The 27,469-nt window shown below is 41.5% G+C and overlaps 1 protein-coding gene across 6 annotated transcripts in view; it reads left to right on the top strand.

The window, feature by feature from the left end:
- BTBD9 (BTB domain containing 9) overlaps positions 1-27,469 on the top strand; it is a 407,526-nt gene that overhangs the window by 265,090 nt on the left and 114,967 nt on the right. For all 6 annotated transcript variants that reach the window (XM_045786315.2, XM_045786316.2, XM_045786314.2 and 3 more), the window contains exon 7: positions 16-125. In XM_045786315.2, the coding sequence (XP_045642271.1) occupies positions 16-125 (110 nt within the window). The remainder of the gene's footprint in view (positions 1-15; positions 126-27,469) is intronic.

Here is a 27,469-nt window from a genome sequence, read left to right as displayed (position 1 = left end):
TCTTTTTACCCCCAGGTATATTCGAATAGTTGGGACTCACAACACAGTGAACAAGATTTTTCACATTGTGGCTTTTGAATGTATGTTTACAAACAAAACCTTCACTCTTGAGAAGGGGCTGATAGGTAAGTATTGCAATTATGTTTTTTATATACACTTAGGTATTTTATCTTCACATATTTTGCTAGCTCATTAACTCATCTTAACCCACCTCTTAATCAGCTTTGACTAAGAACTGGTTGATTTGAATGCCTTATGGATGAGTGACATAGGGGAAGTCTTATAGTTTTAGAAGTAGTCAAAATAATAATTCTAGTAAACATAAAAGACTATAAATATTACACTAGGAGTTAAGAACTGAAAATTTCCTAGTGATGCACTTAGGTTTGATATGTGGGGAATGCTTATGATAGTCTGGCAAAGCGTTTTACTCCAAAGGCTTTTCTATATTTAATGGTAGGTGAGATCAGGGAACAAGTCTGTAGATTATTGATCCAACACTCATGCTTTCCGAGGCTGTGGAGGTATTTTGGCCTTTAATTGGATATGAACGGTGTGCTCGCTATGAGACTATCTCCTTTTCATGGACGCATCAGTCCATATTTGCGCTGCTTAGCCAAGTTTGCCTCAAGAAGACGCCTGCGTATAATTTAAATAAGACCAGAATAACTGAATTGTCATTGTGAAAGTCAAGTTATCTTGTGGGAAATACTGTCTGACTGATCTCTCAGAAGAGTATTTTTCATTTTGGTTTAGTTGTTATTTGGTTGTTTCCTGTTGTGTTGTGTTTTAGGTAATATTTCGTCTGGCATTGTGTGGAGTCCAGCCTGGGTCTTGACATTCTAGATGGCCTGAGTGGCTTTTCCCACCCAGCTGTGCCCATGGCTTTTTACACACCTCCTGCAGAGATCCTGGTTTGACTGACTAGGTCCTTGAATCTGCCTTTACTGCAGCTTCTTTGAAAAGGGACTCTGTATGTTCAGGTGCCCCTGCCTTGGTACACCTAAGACAGATTCTTTGCCTTTACGAAGGGATCCATATCCCCTCTCCTTCCGACGTCCCCTCCATGCTGGGACACATAGCATATTGACACATGTCCTAGAAACACGGTGATGACTAGAATGGGAAAGATGAGTGTAACTTGCCGATGTTTACTAATTCTTGGGACAGTCATAAGTCTAAGTGTCCTTAAGACCTGCTGTGTCCTAAAGGTAATCCTTTACTTAGGGAAATTTGGAAGAATAATGTTAGTCAAGTGGCAGGAGTAGCCATTATTTTAATGTACAGAGAAATTTTAGAGCTCAGCTAAAATAAATAATTTGGTTTTACCTTTGTTATGGATATAACTTTTGCCATTAAATATAAATGTTACTCATTGTTGTGACTTCGAAGCAATTTGAGAGTTAACACAGCTGAAGCATCACCTGATATTATCAAGGCTTTTAATTCCGTGGGCTGTGTGGAATTGTGGCGATAGACTGTTGCAGGGAGGATACATCTTTCCACCGGCTGCCCATGCTCTGTTATAGACCATAGGCCCCACTGCGTATGTGATTGTGTAGTTAGGGGTGTCCTTGCGGAGGAAGCTCTGAACCCAGCCACCTTCACAGTCACAGCCCGAGTGCCATTCGGCAATTCATGTCAGCCCAGCATGCACCGCGTTCTTGAACCTGCCCCACGGCAGGCCCCATCTACTTCCGTCCGTGTCCCCTTCTCATTGGAGGAAGAACAGGTTTGTGGACACTAACTATCCAAGAAACAGGTCTGTTTGGCCTGAGAAGCCATTACAGGCTGAAACTCAGGATCCGTTGTGGTGAGGGATGCTGTTGCTGGTCTGCGTTTTTTGTCCAAAGTGAATTTGTCAGCATTATCGAAGCCATAATGGTCTCGGCATGTCAGGGGATGAAAGAAGATTGCAGAGCTGCAGGAAGTGTTTGGTTTCTGGACAAACACTTTTCTTTGAGCCCTTTTCCGGGATGCCCACAAGTTTGACTGCAAAGAGCACTGCAGTCATCTGCCCGTCATCGTCCCTCAGCTGAATGGGAGCAGTGGGGCCGGCTGGCGGGTACGTATGTGCACTTGTTGGGAGATGGCCTGAAGCGGGGTCCCCTCTGGCGCCCTCCTCCTACCGTCTTCGCAGCTCAAAGCTGTCCCCATGCTGGGCAGACAGGGAGGTGGTGTGAGTCGTGGAGGAGCACAGGGGGATTTCATTATCCTCTGTCTGACGTGGCAGCTCTGCTTAGCTTCAAGGGGTATTTGAAATAGCAACAGCCAGCTTTCCATTCTGTTGATCTCAGATGCATTTGGGCTGCACACAGGCGTTAGCCAGCCACCCTACAGGGACCTCCAAGAAGGGAGTGGTCCTCTAATTGGGGGCACCTTGTACCTCAGAATCGCTTGGAGTCGCCTTTAAATTGTAGCACTTAACTCCTTTCTGTGCCTTGTGAAATATGCACTCCTTCCTTGAGAAGCACTGATAGACACTCCAGGTTTTCATGGGGACAAAAAGTAAAAAAGTAAAATAACGTCATCATGAATAACTGGTAGGGTATCAACTCTACTTTTATGTTTTAAGATTCAGAACTTCTCTCTTTCACAGCTCCTGCTCTTTGTTTCAGAGTTCTGGCTACTCTCATTTGAGCAATACTCTCCTTACGGGCCTCAAAATTACTTTAAAAATATTTGTATTGGGTTTTTTTTTAAATGAGATTTTAATGTTACTACTGGCAACGTATAACGATGCCAGGAAAAAATAAGCTTTGTAAGATCTTAGTCTTGTTTCCCATCAAAGGGTTTCTTTCCCATTTTTGTTGACAGCATGTCATTCTTCATGCATCTCTGCTTGTACAGATTTGTGGGGGAGCCTTGGAACCCTGTGGCCTCATATATCCATGGGAATGGGCCCTCCCCACAGCCACACTGAGCAGATCTGGGTGTTAGCCTCTCCCCACAGCGCTTCTCCCACCTCATCTGCTGCTGCTACCACAGCCCCTTCTCATTTGGCGGCTGCTTCTGGATCATGTTGGGGTGTATTCTCACCTGGGAGAGCCACCCTGTCATGACCGTCTCCTCTTTGTTAGGAGGCCTTTGTGGGAATCGCTAACCTGTCTTACCAGTGAGGCATGGAAGGAGTAATTAGAAGAGATATGACTGCTATTTTATAAACATTCGATCTCCCACAGAATGCGTTTGCTCTGCCTTGGCACTCCACCTTGTGACACACACATGACATTTGCCAACTCCTTGCAGTTTTTCAGAATAATTGCCAAGCTTCCTTTTTTTTAATCTTGTATTTAAATTCACTTCTTTGAATACCCAGTTATTCAGGTAGAAGGAATAGTACCTACCACCCAGCTTAAAGAACTATTAACTCACAGACAATCTATTTTATCCATATGCTACCCACTTCTTCCCTATCAGATTATTTTGACACCAATCCCCGATGATAATTTTATCATCTTATCCATAAATATTTTCATTATGTATGTCTAAAAGTAAGACTTCCTTTTACAGCCATAGTGACAATATCATTATAATACCCCAAAATTGAACTGTAATTTTTTTACGGATATTAAATATCCAATCAGGGGTGCCTGGGTGGCTCAGTCAGTTAAGCATCTGCCTTCTGCTCAGGTCATGATCCCAGGGTCCTGGGATCGAGCCCTGCATCGGGCTCCCTGCTCGGCAGGGAGTCTGCTTCTCCCTCTGCCTCTGCCGCTCCCCCCTGTTTATTCTCTCTCTCAAGTAAATAAGTAAATCTTTTTAAAAAATTAGGGGCGCCTGGGTGGCACAGCGGTTAAGCGTCTGCCTTCGGCTCAGGGCGTGATCCCGCTGTTATGGGATCGAGCCCCACATCAGGCTCCTCCACTATGAGCCTGCTTCTTCCTCTCCCACTCCCCCTGCTTGTGTTCCCTCTCTCGCTGGCTGTCTCTATCTCTGTCAAATAAATAAATAAAATCTTTAAAAAAAAAATCTTTTTAAAAAATTAAATATCTAGTCGGTGTTCAGATGTCCCTAATTGGATCAAAGTCTGGAATGAGTTTATGTGTTTTTACAGGTTGTTTAAACCAGAATTCAGATAAGGTCCATACTATCAATAGTCATTATGACTCTTAAATCTCTTTAAATCTGTAGGTTCCCTTCCACATGTCTGTCTGTCTCTCTCTTTTTTCTCCTCTCTCTAATTATAATTTGTTGAAGAAACTATTTGATTTTTGTCCTATAGAGTTTCTAACAGCCTAAATTTGGGTGATTAAGTCCCCATGGTAACATTTAACATGTTTCTCTGTTGTAGTTTTTGTAACTTGGTAGTTAGATAGATTCTGATTCAATCCAGTTCAAGTTCTGGGGGGCTTTTTGTTTTGTTTTTGTTTTTGTTTTCTGTGAAAATGTTCCATAGGTGGTAGTACGTATGTTTATTAAGAAGCACAGAAAATCTTCAGTGATCGCTCTCTTTTGGATACTCCCATTCATTCGGATTATTTCCTAGATTCATTATTTCATAATTTGGGATTGCAAAATCATTATTTTCAAATTGTATCACTGTTTAATAGCTAGAAAAATTTCTTCAACACTCATTTGATAATCCTGAGATGCAGTTTGCCAGGGAATAGAAGGATTTTTACCGTCTTCAGATAAAGAGGTGGTTACTCAGCATCCTCCACCTGTGACCAGTGAGATTTGCTTGTGGGGACTATTTGGAGGGGAAGGGGACTTTCTGGGACTAAGCAAATTGGACACGTTTTAATCACTTGCAGTTGTTATTATTGACATTCGAATTGTCCCAGTCTTTAGCCTCTTCATACTGGCTCTTGAGTCCTTCTGACATGACCTGCATAGTCCTTAACACTTCCTTGATTTCTGGCATGACATGACATCCCAGGTTCATTTCGTATAGTTACCTCCCCAAGCTGCAACCAGCCGGTTCTTCAAAGAGCCCTGGTTCCTTTCAGTGGGGATAACATTTGAAAACGTCCGTGGAAGCACTTGCTACTGGGTTGGCCACTATTTCCGGGCCTTCCTGGTGGACAGAACTAGGAAATATGGGCACATTTACTTATTTATTTATCATATATTTAACAGATAAAATATGTCATGAGTAATGCTGACACTTCTAATTAAAATTCAGTACACAGAGGTTTTTTTTGGCCTTTGACCTTGCAGCTCCTTTTTCCTATACTAAAAATCTTGGTGACCAGTGATACGGCACAATAACTCATTTGCTTTGTCCCCAGTATACAAAATAGTCTCAGAATTACAGTATCAGTGCTACCATATGGTTACTGAAAACAGTTTTAAGATTTTTGCAGTTATTTTTGGGGTCGTTAGGGTATATCCCACTAGACATATATATTAAAATTACCGTGTTATAAAGTCACCTAAAATAATACTATGTGGTCATGCTACTACGTCAGTATACAGTTGGATTCATTTCCTCCATTTTGCTTTCAGTGTTTGGAGATTACCTTTAAAGATTTTTTTGTTTTATAACTATATAAAATACAGATATGGTTCCAAAATCAAATCTACAAAAGAACTTTATTTAGAGAAATCCAGCTTCTATTCCTGTCCCCTCTACTCCTATAGGTGCTCTTTTCTTAGTTTTTTGGGTTAGCCTTCTATTTTAAATAATGAAAAATAAGTAAATTTATATTATATTATATTATATTATATTATATTATATTATATTATATATAACTTCTATTTTCTACCCTCCTCAATATTCCTGAATAATTGGTAGCATACTATATGCTATACATACTTTATTTCTATACCTTGTCTTTTTGTACTTAACACTTCTCCTAGAGCTAGCTATCTAGAAGGATATTATGCATTCCTTTTTTCTAGCTGCATGGTACTCATTAGAATAGATGTACTGTAGTTTATTTATTCAACCACTTCTCTCTTGATGAACCATTTGGATTGCTTTCAGTCTTCTGCTCCTACAAATTGTGCTGTTGCCTTGTGCATAAGTCTTTTCCTATTTTTCCTACTATATCTTTGGGATAGAGTCCTAGAAAGGGGTTACCTGGTCAGAAGGTAAATGCATGTGTAATTTTGCTAGATGTTGCCAAACTCACCTCCATAGGGATTATACCATTTTGAAATTTTCACTGGCAATATGGGATAATGACTTTTCCCACAGCCTTGCCAGTGGAGCATATTGTCAAACTTCCGGATTTTTGCCAGTTTGATAGGTGAGAAATCTTATCTCAGTGCAGTTTTAACTGCGTTTCTCTTGTGAGAGAAATTGAGCATCTTTTCATATGATTAAGGGCCATTTGCATTTTTTTCTTTTTTAAATAGCTCTTCTCTTCTTATGAGTCTTGTAGATGAATATGGAAGATGCTTTTAGTAAGACTTGGGGGAGCAGTAAACACTTTACACTGATATTAGAGTGTGGTATTTAGCATTACATGCGTCTGGTTTCCCTTCTTAAGGTCTCCTGATTCTTCTGGAAAACATAAGCTCTCCTAAGTCCCTCTCCATCCTTGTCCTTGACTCTACAGCAGCTTAAGAGAGAGTAAGCTAGAGCATGGAGCTCTAGGCTCAAAATTCAAGGCTCCTTAAACCTTTTAAAGACCAGGAAGCTTCCATTAGCACCTTTGTGCCTTTAAGGGTTACGTCTGCATCTGCCAGGATGGATCCACAAAGACTTGTGGCTTTTTTGGTCTAGTTTCTTGTTAGTAATTGAGGTAGGGCAACCAAAATAGGCAGCACAAGCATAGGAATTCTGTTGCTGACGCTCTGGGAATACTCACTGTGGCTGCCCCCATAGACTGGGCTGTCTGACGGAAACACCAGAGCCTGTGTTCATCTGCCACCAGAAACAGATAGAAAAGAAATGTTTCCTTTCTTCCTCCCATCTTCCAGTCTCTCATGAGTTTCTTCTACTGGCAGAACTTCACCAAAAACCAAGCTGGCAAGCTTGGGAAATGGGGTTTGGGGAGCTTTAGCCTCCAAGCTACAGTGCAGAACAAAGGAGGGAATGGAGCTGAAAGCAGACACACAGACTGATGCAAAGACAGAAAGTTACAGAAGGGGCTCCAGACAGCAGGGAACTTACCCCCTGGCCCAGAGTAGCTGCGGAAACACACCGGGCAGACATGGAAGTATGTGGAGTGGAGAAAGCAGACGGAAGGCACAAGCGGAGTGGAGAGGTAAAATATTTAGTTGGGCTATGAAGGAATGAACGTATTTCTTGCCTAGTCAGATAAGACTTCATGAAGAATGGTATTTTGAGCTGGGCCTTGAAGAATTCAGTAAACTATTACAGAAGTGCCAATTTGCATAGCAACAAAATGGCGGATACTTTGTCCCCTCAGAAGAGCTGGAAGCAGAAAATGGAAATCGGTGGCCTGAAGTTGCTACTGTCATCTAAAAGTATTTTGAAATTGTAGCAGTGTGTTTAGAATTCAGTAAAGTTCCCGGGGAAATAAACAGTTAGAAATCTGTGCTGTGAAGGGCTTTTGGCATCCACTGAACTAAGGATATGACTTCTGTGCTTTGCAACTGTGTTTAAAAAATAAGTAGTCCTCTGGAGCAAAAACAGAGATTTGGGGGTAGGAGGGGCGGTTCACTAGGGGATGAAGGTGTTAGAATGAGGCAGAAATAAACTTGCTGGAGTGGCAGAGGGGCCCTAAAGACCTTAATGCAGATGGTTTCCTAAAATGACACTATTGAGTCTGGACTAGTCTAGACCAAGAGGCTATGCTTTTCCCAGCCTTTTTCTCTAACCAGATATTAAGGCTGGTTCTAATTGTCAGTGAAGCTTAACTTCTTTATCTACTGTAAATTACTTGGCATTAAGCAGACATTTATTAAGAGGCTGCCAAGTGTATCTTAAGCACTGGGGATTGAAAGATACAGAGGTGTAGTTTCTGCCTTGGAGGATCGTATGAGCTAATGGAGGAGAAAGACACTTAAATAGAAGGTGACAACACAGTAGAATAGGTCATCTGTTGGGAGATTGCAGCAGATGCTATAGGAACACTGAAATGGGGGCACCTAACCTGAGTTCGGGATGGTGTCAGGAAAGACCCCCAGTGGAGGCGATGAATGGGCCAGCCCTTGAGCAAAGGCAGAAAAAGTGGAGGGTCAGGGGAAAATCATAGCAAATGGTCAGCGTGTGCAAAGGCCTGTTTATCTCTGACCTACTCCAAAAGCAGTGCCTATTCCAGTGAACTACCTTGCATGGGAGGTGGGGCGGTTAGAGTAAGCGTAAAGTTAGCAGTGGTCTCTCCCTCTTCCTGAGAAGCAGGTTAAGCACTATCTTCTTAACAGGTTCTTAAGAGTTTTATAAAAATTCAGATAAAGTAAATGCCCCACAGTAGCACATACAGACTATTAGAAAGTTTGCCTCCTACCCTAGGGAGCCTGTGTTCGCCTACAGGAATGGGCTCCAGTTCTTACGTTGGGGGCAGGGTGAGGGGACGATTGGAAAGCAACTTGCTCACATCATAGGATTCTCAGTCTACTGTGTGGTCCTTTGTGTACATTTACGTTTCATTTTCCTTTATTCCTTTTTTTTTTTTCTGTTGGTATTTTTGTTCTGGTTGTTTTGTTTGGGAATAAAAATACCCTAAAAAGATTTTTATTGCTCTAATTTTACAGAATTTGCTTCTACATTTTATAGGATTGATTTTTTTGGATCCTACTTATATATCCCCTTGTTATAACCGTGGTATGGGGAGGGGGTGTATGTGCGTGTCCAGGTAAATGGAAATTTGCACAGCAACTTATGTTTAAATGGGACATCATGGAGCATATATCCAATATCATGCAACATTATCACTTTCTCACAAACCATGGTTCTGCCTCAGACTGGCATGATGAATAGTCACGTTGTGAATAGGCAAGATGTTTCTCTGGCACTATGAAAGATGTTCCAGTGGCTAAAGGGATAGAAAGTCTAATTTTGGTCTAGTCCCTAACTTAGTACCCCAAGCCTCCACGCCAAAACCTGGTAGGTAATTTTTTAATTTAATATTTTAAATAGAAAATACAAATATATATTCTTATGTCACCCCTTTCTATTAAAAATCATAGCACATATTCACACATTTCTTTTTCAATTAGTGTTTCTTAGCGATCTTCCCTTACCAGTACACATAGAGCTTTCTCATGCTTTTTATTTTTACATTTGTGCAGTATTCCATTGAATAGAGGTGCTGTAACTTATTTAAACAGTCCCCTTTGAGGAATATTAGTGTTTCCAGTCTTTTACTATCAATAACAATTCTGTAATGACCCATATATACATAGTGAGGTTTAATTAGAGGTGATTCCAATAAAGCCTAAAATAAACAAAAAGCAAAAAATACCCATTATAATTCCCAGGGCCAGCTATATAATTTGCAGGGCAGAATGCAAAATGAAAGCATGGAACCCCTTGTTCAAAGAGTAGGCAGAATGCCATTAAAGGTACTTTTTTTCCCCCTTTTCTCTTTCTATACATTACTCAGTGTTCATCACGTTAAGTGTACTCTTAATCCCCTTTATTTATTTCATTCACCCCTCCGTCCTCCTCCACTTTGGCAACCACCAGTTTGTCCTCTGTATAAGTCTATTTTTTGTCCCTTTTTTTCTTTGTTCATTTGTTTTGTTTCTTAAATTCCACATATGAATGAAATCATATGGCATTTGTCTTTCTCTGACTTATTTGACTTAGCATTATACCCTCTCGGTTCATCCATGTTGTTGTAAATGGCAAGATCTCATTCTTTTTGTGGTTGAGTGATATTCCGTTGTATATATATACCACATCTTCTCTATCCATTCATCTGTTGGTGGATAGTTGGATTGTTTCCATATCTCGGCGATTGTAAGTAATGTTGCAATGTTGTAAATAATGAACATAGGGGTGCATGTGTCTTTTCAAATTAGTGTTTTCATTTTCTTTGGGTAAATACCCACCAGTGGAATTACTGGATCCTAGGTAGTTGTATTTTTAATCTTTTGAGGAACCCCTGTACTGTTTTCCACAGTGGCTGCACCACCTTGCATTCCCACCAACAGTGAAGGGTTACTTTTTCTCCACATCCTCACCAACGCTTGTTGTTTCTTATCTTTTTGATTCTAGCCATTCTGACGGGTGTGAGGAGATATCATACTGTGGTTTTCATTTGCATTTCCCTGATAATTAGTGATATGGAGCGTTTTTTCGTAGGTCCATGGCCATTTGCATGTCTTCCTTAAAAAGGCACTTAAATTTTTTTTTCCTTTCCTTTGCAATCTTTCCACTTGGCCTGTGTTTTTTTGTTTTTGTTTTTCAACAACAGATTTATTTTTTTGAAAGGAATGGATTTTGAGGAGAAAAAACATGGGGCAGAGGTATGGAAGAGAAAATAAATAAAACTGTAAGCCATTTTACTAATTGTTTTACAACTATAACAAATTCATACGGAGAATGTCCTGTACAAACAACACAATAAAGATTCAAAGATTGAGGTGTTCCCTGAGACATTGCTGAAGATTTCAGTCTCCGGTGCTTGGAATTTAGGCTGCACTCTTTGTTTCGGGGTGGATCACTGGGTGTGTGACACAGGCCCCCAGATTTGAACAGAGAAGTGGCCACTTGGCCCAGGCAGAAGCAGCTGAAGGGTTTGGTTTCCTGCGTCACAGAACGACCCAGGTTCCTCCCCACCCTGCAGTGCCAGGTGGGGTAGTACTGCTGGGGTTTTTTTAGATCTTATTTATTTATTTGAGAGGGAGGGAGCATGAGTGGGGTGGGGGTGGGGGAGGAACACAAAGGGGGAGAGAGAGAGAATCCAAAGCAGACTCCCCACCAAGCTCAGACCCCGACGTAGGCTCCATCCCAGGCCCCTGAGATCATGAGCCGAAACCAAGAGTCTGAACCCAACTGACTGCGCCACACAGGCGCCCGGGGTTGTATTTCTCACCACACTCCTTCTTCACATGGGCCGCAGCGGCCTTCTCTATGTTAAATTTCTCCAACGCCTGAGTCACAGTCTCCACCGAGTCCTGTTGCATCTACTCCAACACATTTGGGACCGTGGCCTTTCGGTGGCCCAGGGTTACCGAGGAGCACAGGGAGGCAGGCCACAGCAGTCTCCTGAGGGAGGGGCTGGCGATGCTCAGACCCAGCGGGAGCCACTGTCGCTCCCTAAGCCATGGCGCATCTAAGGTGGCATGGTGTTTTTACTGGCTGTTTAATGTTATTCTAAGTAAAGAAAAACTAAACTTTTAAATTATTAGCATGAATTTTATCATTCATCTTTATGTTGTGTAATGGTAGTTTTAAATGCAAATATAAAAGCACTTACCATGTATGTAGAATCACCAAAATTATACAGTTCATATTTGGTAGCTCATAGATGTGTATGTATTCAGTTCTTACCGGAACAGTGGAAATTCTGCACAAAACTAAATTATTTTTATTTCACTTCTTAATTCACACACATTTCACAAAAACTCTCTACCCTTGGCTTACCCTGTAAGCTTCCTTAATAAGGAAGGACTGGGGGGGAAAGGAACTATGGGTTGCCTGATCTTTGCCTTTCTTTTTATGTTATTATTATCAGCATAAATACCTGGCCATAATAAGGAAATAAGAATGAAAAAAAGATAGGATGGAGTTCTTTGGAGTGCTTCTTGGAACACTGTTGCCTTCTTTCTACATAGGAGACGAGTTCTGGTTGGAAGGGAAAGCATGGCCTCTCCAGGCTGTCCACAGCCTCTACTCAGCCATACTCACGGCACCTTGACCTTGTCCTTGCTTTGAGTCTCATTCAACAACCATCTGTGTGGGTCCTCTGGAATTCCTCACTCATGGACCAGCAGGGAATTGTGGACACACACGTTGCATATCTCCTGCGTTCACAGGCTTGCTCTATTGTCCCATCAGACTTTACTTAAAAACATAAATTCTGGGGCACCTGGGTGGTTCAGTCAGTTAAGTGTCTGCCCTCGGCCCAGGTCATGGCCCTGGGGTCCTGGGATCGAGTCCCATGTCAGGCTCCCTGTTCGGTGGGGAGTCTGCTTCTCCCTCTCCCTCTGCTCCTCTTCCCACTCTTGTTCTCTCTCTTGCTCACGCTCTCTCTCAAATAAATAAATAAAATATTTTTTTTAAAGTTAAAAAAAATAAGTTCAGAGACAAGATTATTAAGAATTTTAAGAGCGAGGCAGTGGAGCATTGAAACTAATTGTGGGTCCCTTCTGAGTGTAGGACCGCTCTGAAAGCACAGGCTGCACTCCTGTGAAGGTGGCCCCAATTACCACCGCTATTTCGCATTGCTCTGGAAGCTCTGTGAGGGGCGGAGGGGAAGAACAAGAAATAGGTGTGATAAATATTGAGGAAGAGGAACCAAATATCATTATTTGCAGATGTGATGTGATAAGATATCCAAGGAAGTGAACTGAAAAATTACTAGAACTAATAAGAGCTATGAAGAATGTAGCCGAATACAGTAATGTATACAAATAAGTGTTCTCAAAAAAACCCAATAACCAGTTAGAAAATATAATGGGGGGAAATTCCATTCATAATTGCAATAAAAACTGCCAAACACCTCGTAACAATCCATGAGCCATACTTCTCCCTTACATTAGTCGATCCCTAGCCATATGACCAAGGATCACCCGTCTCTGAACCCTTCTTATGCCATTAGAGATGGGATAAGGTAAGGAAAAGGTGGGGCCGAAGGATGATGTGTGCTCATAAATAGTGTAGATTATAAGGTGAGCATGCCAAGGAGATCTGCCAGCATTTTTAAACTTTTCTCCCCTCACAAACAACAAATACCTACCAAGTTAATAAATCCACAGGTTCTAATTAAAGAAGCTATAAATCTTTAAGAAACACTGGAATGACATATTTCTGGATGGAAAACTTTAATGTAGTAAAGATGTTGGTTCTTTCCATCTTAATCTATCGGTTTAAGGCAGGATTACTCAGAATCCCGATTGTGCTTTAAAAAAGGACAACTTTGAGTTAAAAAATTCCAAGAGAATAAATAAATGGAAATCCCTTACCCCCCACCCCCGCCAAAGATGAAAAAAAAAATGAAATGAGAGGTCTAGTATTAGCAGGTATTAAAATTAGTCCTACGTACTGAAGTAGTATGGCGTTAAATGTAAGAATAAACGAGATAAATTAAGCAAACTCTGAATTATATCTTAGCGTGTGTGAGACTGTAGTACAGGTTGAAAATGCCATTCCCCGTCAGTTGAGAAAAGGTAATAGAGCAAACGCTGCCACAGTTGACAATTGATAACACTTCCCTGAGATTTTTTCCGCATACTGTATACCAAAATAGTTTCCTAGTAAGAGTTAGAGTTTACAATATTACTCCAAGGGAACCACAGAGAACTGTTAATAAGTATTCATCTGAGCTCAGGGTGAGGAGCACTTCCTCAGAGTAAAAGCAAAGTCAGAAACCATAAATAGAGTTCAAAGGTGTTTGACAAACTGGGAAAAAATAACTGCAACACTCATGACGATGAGTAATTGTCTTTAATATTGTAAAAAGTGCTTTCATTAAGAAAAAATATGAATTCCCAACAGGTAATGTGCACAAACAGCAATTTATTAAAAAGGCAAAAAAAAAAAAAAAAACCAGAGTTGTCAATAAACTTGAAAGAGTATGGCCTTACTGATAATCAGAAAAATGCAAATTAAAGCAAGATGCCATTTTTTTGCCTCTTTTATTGGCAAATATTTTTAATTTAAAATTTTTCATTTATGTTAGTGACACAACAATCATTTCTCAGCAAAAACAAACATATACGGTGAAATAAAATATTTCCGTTTTTAGCATGCTTTAGCCTAGTTATTGCTAAACTTGAGTATCTTTTTATGTTTATTGGCCATTTCTACTTGTTTTATGAATTACATCTTTGTATTCTTTTTCAGCCTTTTTTTTTTTAAGATTTTATTTATTTATTTGACAGAGATAGAGACAGCCAGCGAGAGAGGGAACACAAGCAGGGGGAGTGGGAGAGGAAGAAGCAGGCTCTCAGCGGAGGAGCCCAATGTGGGGCTTGATCCCAGGACCCCGGGATCACGCCCTGAGCCCAAGACAGACGCTTAACCGCTGTGCCACCCAGGTGCCCCTCAGCTTCTTTTTTGATTGCTTGTGGTTTTTATTATTAATTTGTAGATTATGGATATTCATCCTTTGTGTTTTATACATGTTGCAAATACCTTCTCCCACCCTGTTACTTTATAACTTTATGATGTTCTTGTTGTTCGGAAGTTTTTTATTTTTATTTTTATTTTTTTAAATATTTTATTTATTTGACAGAGATAGAGACAGCCAGCGAGAGAGGGAACACAAGCAGGGGGAGTGGGAGAGGAAGAAGCAGGCCCATAGCAGAAGAGCCTGATGTGGGGCTCAATCCCAGATCGCCGGGATCACGCCCTGAGCCGAAGGCAGACGCCCAACCACTGTGCCACCCAGGCGCCCCGGAAGTTTTTTATTTTGATTTATTTTTTTAAAAGACTTTATTTATTTGACACAGAGAGAGAACACAAGCAGGGGGAGGAGCAGAGGGAGAGGGAGAAGCACACTCCCTGAGGTGCAGGGAACCTGCTAATGCAGGGTTCCGATCCCAGGACCTGAGATCATGACCTGAGCTGAAGGCAGACGCTTAATGGTCTGAGCCACCCAGGCGCCCCTTATTTTGATTTAGTCATACCTCTCAGTCATTTCTTTCTTCTGGATTTTTTAACTTGCTTCAAAACTCCCTCCTCGGCCCAAAATATAAAAATATGCCTCTCTGTAGTTGTTGGTTGGTTGTCGTTTTCTTACTATTGTGTGTGTTTTTAGTATTTAGCTCTTTAATCCTTTTAAATTTTATCCTGTTTGGTCTAAGGGACCACATATTTTATTTCTAAAATATGTGACCAGTTGTTCTGAAATCCTTTATTGATTATTTCATCCTTTCCCTCATTGATTTTAAAATAGCAGGTATCATGGATCTCCCTATCTATTCCAGATTCTGTGACACATCATTTAAATAACTACAGCTTTATAATCTATTTTGCTGCCTAGTATTGCAAATCCGCATTCACAGCTATTCTTTTTCTAAATTTTCTAGGCTATTCTTTCAGATTTTCTTTTCCAATGAACTTGAAAATCAGCTTGTCAGGTTTCATTTTAAATTCCTGTTGGCAAAGATGTTTTAAATGAAAATACTTAGTATGGGTGAGGCTGTCACAAAATGGGCAGTGTCACATACTGCTGAGAAATGTATAAGTTTTCTAGAAGGCAATTTGGCAATAAATGAAGTGTCTTAAAAATACCCTTTGATCTACTACTTCTACCTTTAGTAATTTATCCTAAGGACTTATTCAGGTAGAGCATTTCTTTTACATGAATGTACAATGCAGTGTTATTTATGATAACCAAAAAAGGGGAAGGAATGTCCAACAATAGGGGCATAGTGAAATAAATTCTTGCACATTCACACATCCAAATTTCTATGTAACCATTTATAACATAGAGAAATGCTTATTATATAATGTAAAATAGAAGTAGTGTACCATCTTTACAGCTAGATTGATGCCAGTATTTGTCAAAGTTGTGGAGGTTGCAAGTCCAAAATCAAGGTGTCGGCAGGTTAGGTTTCCCCTGAGGCCTCTCTCCTTGGCCTGCAGGTAGCTGTCTTCTCATTGTGTCCTCAAGTGGCTTTTTCAACATGCACTCACATCCCGGGTGTCTCGTCCCCTTCCTGTAGGGACATTGGTCCTATTGGATTAGGGCCCCATCCTTGTGACCTCATTTAAACTTAATTATCTCTTTAAAGGCCCTATCTCCAAATTCAGTCGCATTCTAAGTTATTAGGGGTTACCACTTCAACATACGAACTTGGGGCACGCACAATTCAGGCTGTAACAGTTCATTAAAAGACAGTAAGGAAGAATATCAAAATGTTAACAGAGGTTTTCTGAATGGTGAGATTATAGGTAATTTTAATTTTTTTTATTTTCTGCATTTACATATTTTCTTCAAATATGTATTACTTTTACAATCAGTAAAAGAATTTATGTTTTTTTCGCAAAGAAAGCTATTTCCACATTACCTATCCTGAGTGGGAGACAAGGCAGAGTGGGCAGCGCCAGCATGAGTGCCCTGCAGGCACTGCAGCACCCCACGTGCTCCCAAATAGAGCCTACGAAATTAAGATAAATCCTATTTCTGGGTTAGGTAGGGGAATTTCTTGATGAAGTATAGTGATTCACCCGATGATTCTGTTGAGTAATCCTTGAAAATCTGGATGAAAGATACCAAGCAAGAAAAGAGCATATACTGTATGATTCCATTTGTAAACAATTCTAGATCATGCAAAGTCACTTATAGTAACAGAAAGCAGATTCACAGTTCTCTGGGGCTCGGGGAGGAATTACAGAGGGGCTTGAGGAAACTTTTGAGGCTGATGGAAAGGTTTGTTATCCTGATTATGCTAATAGTTTCACGGGTGTTCGACTCATCAAATTGTACGTTTCAAATAGGTGAAATTTATTGTGTGTCAATTATATCTCAAAGAAGATGTTTAAAAATGAAAAGAGGGAACTGGAAGGAAAGATTCCAATAGCCTTTGGAGCCTTACAGTATTCCTTATTTATTAAAATAGCAACATGAGGGCTGTGCTTTTGTGAGTCAAGTGAAATCCTTGCTCTTTGGGGGCTGTAAGAGCAGGCTGCTGTGTAAGATGTTTTGGGAGGAGGCCTCTAGACCTGACGGCCTTTTCCTGCCTCATAATTCAATGTAACAGGGCTTGGGCGTGTCACTGATTTGAGTAAAATTAAGAGATTATGTGATAGCGGGTGCCTGGTAGGTGAGCCAGTCCAGGACGCAGCCATCTTTTTGAATTTATTGGCTCGTTAATATTGTGAAGATGGGGATGTTTCTTTTATAGCCGCATTCGACGCTCATCTTTTTAAAGACAGGAACTGGTACCGTGCTACCAGAGAGAAATGTACCTGAGATCACAACACTACCTGTGGTAAAATTATCATAAAACCCACCTAGTCCTGAAGCAGGGGATTACTTCAGTTCTGCCCCCCTAATGACAGGAAATGGTCGTTGGTGAAGTTGTTTTCCATGAAGCTGTGATGAAATCAACCCAAATGGCAATAAAGTGGAGTGTAAAAGCGAGGGACTCCAGTGAGATGTAAAAGTGCAGAAGGTGTTAGATGTTCCAATTAGTGTCTTCGGGAAATGATTCTGTAAAATACTAAATATGAATTGATGGAGTTCTAAGTGCGGAACTGTCGCCCCGCAGGCAGCCCTCGTGGCCGTGGGAGGTGGACCCCACGCCCCTGGCCTGACCCTGTGGCTACCATTCTGCTCACGGCCAGAGAGGCCGGGTGACAGAGAAACAGTCTTTGGCTGCAAACGAGATAGTTTAGGAAAGGGCTTAGAGCCCCATTTCCTTCCTCCTTGCTCAAAACCGAGCAAGCAGTTGCCCCAGGAGCATTATCATACTTGTTTCCAGTGATCCTTTGATGAATGTTCTCTAGTTGCTGGTTATAAAAAATTGGAAGCACACCCCAGTAAAACCTCAGTGATGTGTGGAAGCACACTAAAATATATATCATCAGAGGTATTTTTATATGAGAGAAATAACTTATATTGATACTGGATCCCCAGTGTCACATGTATTCCCTTCTTGCTGCCACTGCCGTCCTCGGGCAAGCCACCAGCATGTCTCCTGCACTGCGGGCATGCCTGGCTACTCAGTGGGGTCCCCGTCCTCTCCCGGTCCTTCCCATTGTTCTCCACACTCCTAGGGAACGCTCCTTTGCTCAGAACCACTCAGAGCCTTTCCATTGCTCTTGAGAGAAATTTCACAGTCTTCACTAGGGCCCGCAAACCCCGTGTAATCTGCTGCCTGCGTACTCGCTTCGTCTGGTACCAGTTCCCATCTCACCTTCTGCTATTCCGGCCACAAGCCTTCCTTCCATTCCCAGATGGCCCAGTGCATTCTTTGACCACAGGGCCTTGTACTTGCCGTTCTCTCTGGAACGTCCCTTACCCTCACCTCATTATACTCCAGCCCCTTAACTTGGGTAACCTCCTGTCGATCCTCTAAATTTCAGCTTCAGTGTCACTTCTGAGGAAGAATTTTGCCTGACCCCCTGCCCCCGGTTTAGGTAAAGTTTCTTTGTATGATGCTAACAGATCTGGATTTTTTTTTCCCTTCAAAAGTTCATAGTTTCATTTGTAACTATACGTTTTAGTCACATGGTTTGATAATAGAAGGGACTGTGTCTGTTTTGTTCACTGCTATATTCCCGGCATGTGGAATCCCAATACTCAGTAACTGTTTACTGAATGGATGGATGGACAGAATGATGTTTTGCATTCTGAGGACCAGAAAATTAGCCCAGATTCTGGTTCCCACTCTGCTGCCGATTTGCTGTGTAATAAATAAGACACCATCTCTCTGAGGCTGAGTTCTCAGCTACAACATGAAAAATTAACCTAGATCTGGGTTTTGTTTTTTTGTTTTTTGTTTTTTTGCTTTGTTTTGTTTTTAAATAAGCATCGTTTGGGTATAGATAATTGTGTTCACCATATTCCTCAGGTCATTAATACATCATCCTTAGTGATCCGGGCAAGGCCTTCTTTTTTATGTATGTTTCCTCTTTGCTTTGAACCCTGCTTCTGTTCTCCTCTATGACATCATCTCTAGTGTGTTTGGTTATATCCTTAATATGCACATTTGTAAAATCTATAATGTTGGCAGGTTTTGTATATGTGTTTTAATTTTCAAAAACGTCTTTATGCTATAAATCTTACTCTTTTTCATACTTTTCTCAAGCAATATTATGTTTTTGAGACTTATACATCATTGCTTCTCAATGTGACTTAGGATTCCATCATCATAATTATAAACATATTAACAAATTTATATAGTCCTTACTATTTGCCAGACGCTATTCTAAGCTTTTACATAAAATCATCTAACCCTCAACACAGTCTTATAAGGCAGGTACTGTTACTATCTCACCTGTTTCATTCATTCAGTCCCCCTTGTGATGGATACCTAGGTCACCACCAGATTCCTGCTCTCAAAAACAACGCTGCCATGATGAATGTCCTTGTATCTATCCCCTTTGCACCTGAATGAAGATTTCTCTGGGACCTGTAGTCAAGAGTACGATCCTGGAGCACTAAAGCACATGACTTTAATTTTGCTGCATACTGCAGATTGCCTTCCTGCTCAGCTGCTGCCAGTTCACATTCCCACCACCAGGGGAGCACGAGAGTGTTTTTCATCCCCACACCCTTACTCCCCGTGCAAGGTGGCTCTTCTACTCTTTGCCCTCCTGATGGCCATGAGGTTGTCTCCCATTGTTATTCAATTTGCATTTCTCTCATTGCTAGTGAGTTTCTTGCCACTGCCACTGCCAGCACCCTGGTGCAAGCCACCACCATCTCCCTGAGAGTTGTATAATCTGGCTGCTCGTGGTTCTGCCAGCATCCTCTCTTGTCCTTCTCTTTGTTCTCACACTTCAGCCAGAGTAATCCTGTTGGAACACCCCTTGCTCAGAATCACTCAGAGGCTTTTTTTTTTTTTTTAATCCACTGGAATGATAGATGCTCTAATGATGACCCATATTTGTATTCCTAAGATAACTGCAGCTTGGACATGATGTATTTTCTAACTAATTATTGGATGTGGTGTTGGCTAATATTTATTTAAAAATGTTTACACCTATTTCCTTTTTTTTTTTTTTTTTTTTTTTTTTAGTTAGTATGTTTAAGCAATCTCTACACCCAACATGGGACTCAAACTCACGATCCTGAGATCAAGAGTCATATGCTCTTCCAACTGAGCCAGCCAGGCACCCCTACACCTATTTTCTTAAATAAAGTGGGCCTGTAGATTTCTTTTCTTGACCTGTCTCTAAGTCATTTCACAACTGAAGTTATATTAAAATGACTTGAGCAGCTTTACCTCTTTTTCTGTTTTCTGGGTCAATATGTATTACATATATCTTATTAAGATATAATTTATTTATTCCTTGAACTGAGTAGTTCTCAAGGTTCTTTTCTAACTATAACTTTGGTGATTTGATGAGCTATAGTAGCTGTGGGTTTCTTACCAGTGTCTCACTGGTTCTGTGGATTAGCCAAACAAATTCACAGGTATTCACGACCTTAGTGGTAGTGGAGAGGTTTAACCTACTATGGATGCAAAATAGTGTGCTTTTCCATCGTGTGCATGGATGGGTATAAACAGGTGTTCCATGGTCAACTAATTACTATTTTCATCCATTTATCCGTTTTACTAAATCTTAGCCACAAAAATTTTGTTGTATAAATTGTACCTAATAGATTATAAAGGAGACTTATTGGCCTCACTTCCACCTTAATCTCAACTGATTTACTGCACTCTCTTTTCCTTCCCCATAGAAATACACTGCTTTGTTTTATTCCTTCTTCCTCCCTTCTTTCCTCTTCTCCTTCCCAACTGTCTGATTCTTATGGCTCTAGAGAAAAAATGGGTTCTTTGAGCCTAAAGACAAAGAGATTACCAGAAGGAGTAGTTTTGGCAAGATTGGAATTGTGGGTAGCAGAGGGAGGGGATTCGGTCTCTGCAAATTTAGCAGGTGGTAACAGAAGAAATTCTCATGCTGGTGCATATTCCGTGATGGAGAGCTTCTGGGGCAGACACAGTGGCTTTAGAGAATGTGGGCAGTTGCACATTCACTCTTGTGAGCTCAAGCCAGTTCGATAACTGCATCACAGTTCTCTGAATCTCACTTTCAGCCAGAATGAAATCAGAACACGTGACATCACAATTCCGCCATCCCCCATTCTTCCTAGTACATATCACTTTAAACCATAATAGTAATTCTCATATCATGTTATTTTTATTTCTCATTTGGCTGAGGACACAGGGCACGCAGAGAACATTATTTGTCAGATAGCAGCTACCTGGCACACACAGTCCATATACTGGCAGTTAAGCCGAGATCCAGAGACTGACAAACAAGCTGTAAAATCTAAAAGGCAGGATTTCTTGTGGTAGATTGGTTATAATAATTTTATACCTCAGTATTTTACGTTTGTGACATTTTGTATAATAAACAATTAACTGCCTGCTTTTGACACTTGAAAGTTAATGTGCAGAGAGCTATAAAGCAGACACTGTAAACACCACCTCCCCACGTGAAGTGGTGCATCGGCCTCCGGGAGGGTAAGACCTACTTATCCTCACAGTGCGCTCTGTACCTTTTTACTCCCGGTGTGGTCTTCATGGTCTTTGATAAACAAGATAATTGACATAGATGAATGTGATCCTGTACAGTGGCTCCCCAATTGCAGATTTTCATGCTAGAGGTATAATTTTCCTTACGGCACATTACTGTTAATCTTTAAATGGATAGGTTGGTTAATCTGCCTTCCATGAGAAGACATTAGGTGACTTGCTCCTTAATCAGAGCTGAGAAAAAAACATTGGGTGTAGCCAAGGGCACAGGAAGAAATGACTAATGGCCACATTAATGAGCAAGACCATGTGGATTTTTGAGCTGGAGGTTCAGAGTTGGGAATGCAGGAAAACCATGTTGGAGATAAAAAGGAGCCACAGCAGCCCTCAGGAAGAGGACACAGTTAATGTGAAGTTAATGTGAAGAGTTAATGTGTTGAAAAGGGAGGTCTTACCCCACTCGGCTTTCCCCTGTCCTTCCCAGCCCTGGCTCTTACCACTTCAAATGCTGATTCTACTGCACTGAATGATGGACTCAGGATCTTAAACAGGCAAGCCCTCACATGTTTTCTTCCTCTTATCTGGTGGTCAAGGACTAGGGCTTTGCAAAAGTACCATTTTGTCCCCATAAATTAATGCTCAGCAGACTTGATCTTCTGTTGGGCGGCTCTCTTTAGGAAATGTCAAGAGCCAAGCAAGCAGAAGCAGCATGTAAGTTTGCGCCCAGTTGGGAAGTCTGTGTTAAGATCATCGGCAGTTCGCTTTGAAGAACCTATTTCTCTTCATGCATAAAGTACAGCCAGGAAGAAAGAATGAAAAAGAAAGTGGACAAATGCTTACGAGAGATTATAAGATGGCGGATCCATGACTTCTCTTAGGGGAATGTTACCACTCGGAGTCATGGCAGTTTAAAAAAGCAATAATTAATAATCAGTTACTTGTCGAGGGCATTCTAATATTTAGTTTTAAAAACTAATTTAAACTCATGGCAGGGAAAGCCATGGTGAAATGAGATTTCTCCCAGGACAGTTCTCTCTGGCAGTGTTATCACACAGCCTTTCAAAGATCCAGCGTGCTCAGGGTAGTTCGCTGTCCAGTTTAATGTCATCTCTTCACCGAATGCGTGGGCTGCTTCCCTCCCCCGCTCCCACTCTTGAAAGGTTAGCCTTTCTTCAGCATAGTACAGGTTTTCCAGCAACATCTGTCAACCTGGCAACGAGCACACCCTAAGGAAATTATGAACATTTGAAGACCATCTAAATACTGTAGGGAAGCTTTCCTCTCCCTCTTCCTCCCCTCTCTCCTGGTTCCCCTCCTGCCTTTCCCCAAGAAGAGTGGAGCAGCCACATGGCATTTAGCACCATCCGCCTCACTGACAAATTATAAGCCCATTTGTGTCTGCGATATTTTTAATGTGTTTTGATTTGCTCATTCCATCGTGATAGCTCATGAAACCTCAAAGCAGTGACTCTCCTAGAAGGCAGGCTGCAAGCAGACCCCTTCGTTTAATGACAAGAGACCCCCCCTAGCCACTGTACCATTAGCACACAGAGGCTTCTTTGGTCTAATGACTCAGATGATCTTGATCTGATTGAGTAGGTCAGAAATTGCTGTCCCCAGCAAATATCGACCAGAAGGAACTGCTTTCTTGGTTATTCTGAAACTGCCAGCTACATATTACACTAGCAGGTGCTAATAGTTTGTGCAGGTCAGTAGAATTGTTACTGGTTCTTCCTCCCCTTGTCCCCTGTTCTTTTACAATTATAGAGTGGCTCACGGGAATCAAAGTCTCCCCTCTTGTGTGATACTGAGATTTCTGAAACTCTGGTCCCTTCGACCCATTCCACTTGGGCAAAAACCTGGCTCTTTTATGGTTAAGGAAGTACCAATCCTGGGCCTTGTGTGTCTCTGAAAATCTCAAGGTGCTTTTATTTTTTCTTTCTATTTTTTTTTTTAATTTTGTCAATATTCCTAAGGTAGAGAGAAGAGGGGATGATTCTCTTTCTAAGTAAAGGAATTAGGTCCCAGGGCAGTTAAATGCCCTCCATGAGATCGCCTAAGACGCCATTCACAGAACTGAGGCTAGTCCTTTGGGCGCCTGCATTGCAGTGCACGGCCTGGCCCAGTGGGTGCCAGAGCCGCAGGCAGGGGAGGGCAGCCATCTCCCCTCTCAGAATTCAAGTGTGCAGGTATGGTATGAAGAGAGCTAGAACTCAGACGTCAGATGCTTCTTAATAGGCAGGTTTGACAGTATTCCTAATAAAGTTTATTTAAAAATACTTGCACCCATCTGTCATTTCCCAGAGCGCTAAGTGTAAACCATTAAAATAATCGAAAATACTAGCAAAAGGCTCTTTTTAAATTACTTCTTATTGTATTTTAGACAAGACTTTTTTTTCATCACACGCCTACTGGAAAATACAGAGCAATTCTGCTTCCTCAGTCTAGATGAACTTTGGCCTCCAGAAGGTAGTATATACATTGTATGTTTTGCTGAGGCTTTTTTGTCTGATAACTGCTTTACTTAGAGGCATGAAAAGAGTTGTTCCAGGTCACCTGGAAGACTCTGATTGTCAGTCTTTGAAGCCCGGTAGCTGGATTCTCTCAGGGACCCCTGGTTCAGCCGTCAGAAGGCATCGCCTCCACTTCACCCAGGGGACTGCTCAGCCTCCCCACAGCCCTGGGCTGGTCCCTCAGGCTCAAAGTGGGAGAGTACCCTGGAGGCAAGATTTTCCCTCAGGCGTCCTGTGTGGTTTGATTACAGAGTCTGAATCCTGAGAGCCCAGTATTCAGAAGTTGAGACTCACCTTTACCCATCTGTTTCTTCTAAATTCCGATCTCGCTCTCTTGAGATTCTTAGAGATTCTTCTTACACAACTCATTCCAGGGTGGTTTGTGGGAGCTAAAACATGTGAGAAGTTGGCGTTGTCTCCAGTCTTTTTCTCTCTGCCTCCAAAAGGTGTGGCAGGAAAATTCTGCCAAAGCAGAATTGCATTCTTGTCACAGATCCGATCAGGACATTTTCTGTACAATGTACAGGGCTCCACGTAAGGTTTGGGATGCCTCACTACTGACATTACTTTTAGAAAAAACTCATAGTTATTGATGCATTTTGAAGAAATATCATTCAAGATCTTAAGACTCAAGAGTTATCCATGATCCCAGAATCATTCTGACTAAATTGTTCAAGTTTGAACCAGATGCATCCTTCAGCTTATAATAAAAAGGAAAGCTACTGCTTTATTAAAGGAATAGCTAAAAAAACAAAAACAAACAAACAAAAAACCCTTACTTACAAAAAAGTATTGAGCAAACCACTACTTTTGTGGTGCTTTAAAACAATCTTTTGCATATCCTTTGTTCTATGCCCAGCGTGAATGAGGAACACTCCCCCAATCTGTGGTAACATCTCTGACCTTGAGTCGTAAAATCCTTATGACTTGATAAGACTTTCAACCAGTAGCATGGAACAAAAATAATTCTGTTGATTTCAACATCTTTTAGGACATGAGAAAAAATAAATCCATGTAAAACTTAGACTACTCATAGAAAAAAAAAAAGTATTTTACATTATAACTTTGTAAAATTTTTGAAATTTTCCAAAAATCACAAAACCAGTTTCAGTGACTCTTTGTATGTTAGGCATCTCACCACCCACCCACGCCTAACTCCATCCCCCATATCAGCTTGAATAATTTGTCCTGAAGTAGGGGCCAGATGGTCTCATTCGCTGATAGATTATGTCCAGAGAAAAGAAAAAAAATCACGCCAATGAAATATTGCCTGTTAGTTCAAACACATAGTTGGGTGTTTGGGATATCTTTTTTCTTATACCTGGAAATGCCTTTGTCCTAAATTTCAAGGCCTCACCTACAGAGTGAATCCCTCTTTGATACACTGCAGTGGTTACTGCTGTTAAACATCTGATGCTTGATTCTTTAAGGTCTTTTAGAATTGAAGATTTTCACAGCTAAAACCTCCAGCATTCGAGCCACACATAAGAGAGTAAGCCTCTTAAACAGTTAGTTCTGGACGATGCTTTCCTTCAAAGGCCCCAGTGTGAGGAGAGAATTCACTGATCCTAGTGAACTTGTACCTTTGAGATCTACCGGCCCCACCCTCCTCACCTTGGCCCTGGGGATAACCACCTCTGATTTCTCCCCTTCATCTTCCGGAAAGCTGCTGTTCCCTCCAAAGTGTTTGGAGCCGGGGCCTTACAACGTTTGCACATGTTTGGGGCAGGGGGCAGGGGGTGGCACACTTGAAGTTTGGAAAAGTGCTACCTCCTCCTTTCACTGGCTAAACGGAGCCCAGCAGGACTGTCAAAGCCCATACAGTCTCAGGAGATGGTGTGATTTGGGCAACCTCGATAGTCTCAGATGTGGAGCTAGACCAGGAATGACGGGAGCACGGAGGTTCCTACTACCTAAAACAGATGAGAGTGGAAAGCAAAGAGGAAAAAGAAGAAGCACAGAGGAATGGGGAGGGTGGGCAGGCAGCACTCAACAGGCATGGTCTGCTTTCTTGCCACAGGCTTCCCCTGTGGGTGCAGAGAGGTACTCCCATCTGAATCCTTCGGAATTGTGTTAGGAAGGAGCCCTCTCACAGAGATGGGAACTGGGGGGAACTGGAGTTTAAAAGTGCACGTCCTACGTAATCATTGGTTTTTCTTCAGCAAAGTGATGTAACATGATTGAAAAGTGAATTTTTTTAAACCCGATAGGTAAAACTAGGAATTAGTGTAACTTGGCGCCAGTGTTGTAGAATACATTTTGGTAGCTTTTTGCTAGTTTCCAAGAATGATGGGCTTGTGCTCTAATTAGCTATTGTTCTTTTACAGCTGTGAAGACATAACAGCTGTGGGTATTTTTTCCTTTGAATAACTTAGCCGAAGTTTGGATTGCAGTTTGGATGGAAGTTTGCATGGTTAGCAATAAGTTCCTATATAGGCCTGGGGTAGGTGCCTAGGGTGAGTCCCCTTTGGGAAAAAAAAAAAAAAGTATAGCTCAGGGATGCCTGGCTCAGTCTGTTAAGCATCTGACTCTTGATTTTGGCTCAGGTCATGACCTCAGGGTCCTGAGATCAGGCTCCATTCTGGGCATGGAACCTGCTTAAGAGTCTCTCTCTCCCTCTTCCCCCATCCCCTCCCTGCCACCTGCTCACTCCATGCACTCTCTCTAAAAAAAGGAAAGTATAGTTATGTAGGGGAGTACCTAGGTGTGATCTTTAGCTAATAGCCTTTAATAGCCTTAGTAGGCTTTTTGAAAGAAATTCTTTGTGAAAATCTTAGCAATGGAGAAGAATCTACTCCAAGACTATTATGCACTTGTTTGCTGCATGAACCAGTGTGCTATTAGAAAACAGGTGGTAATAAAAACAGCCAGGGAAACATTGAATGAAGCCTAACACCGGTATGGTTTATGAAGATGACAGTCCTCTGCAAGTGCTAAGTGTTATTTGATTTTTAAAAATATGCTTCAGGGGCGCCTGGGTGGCACAGTGGTTAAGCATCTGCCTTCGGCTCAGGGCGTGATCCCGGCGTTATGGGATCGAGCCCCACATCAGGCTCTTCTGCTGTGAGCCTGCTTCTTCCTCTCCCACTCCCCCTGCTTGTGTTCCCTCTCTTGCTGGCTGTCTCTCTCTCTGTCGAATGAATAAATAAAATCTTTAAAAAATAAAAAATAAAAAAAATAAAAATATGCTTCAAGTGGGGTCCCCCCCCCACCTCTCAAAGGTGATCTCTGGAGACAGTTGAATAACATGTCAGTCTTATCTTTAAATAGAGCTGGTACAGGTGGCCCTTAGGTCATGTCCTAGTGAAGTAATACTGCCTTTTAAAAAATTTATTACTCCTGAATTAAATTTACTGCCAAGCTGTTGGCTACCCCTGATGCGGCATACGAACGGAGAGCAGTAAAATTGTTTTCAGGTCACTTTTTCTGCAGGACCCCACAGTCTGAGTCATCCCAATATTCATACACTTACAGAATGTAGACACTTTGTTAACATGCAACTTTCGCATTCAGAAGCAGCAAATTAAATTTGAGCAGAATTGCTATGTGCATGGAGGGGGAAAAGTAATTTCTGCCCAGGCTGTTCCCCTTTGTCTTTTGCTCATAGCACAGGCTACTGTAATAGGTATGTAGCCGAAGGATGGCAAAGGGAAACCGGAGGGAGACAGACACACGATGCTGGATTTGGGCAGTATGGTTTTGTAAACAAAGTGACACAAATTGGGGCAGAAATTCCACGGGGACAAGAGAGGAAACTGGAAGACTGGAAA

This window comes from Ursus americanus, chromosome 32 (assembly GCF_024610735.1).
Source record: "Ursus americanus isolate L20-20 chromosome 32, mUrsAme1.1.p, whole genome shotgun sequence".
In the NCBI taxonomy this organism is placed as follows: domain Eukaryota; kingdom Metazoa; phylum Chordata; class Mammalia; order Carnivora; family Ursidae; genus Ursus; species Ursus americanus.
This window is presented reverse-complemented; position numbering and strand designations above follow the sequence as displayed.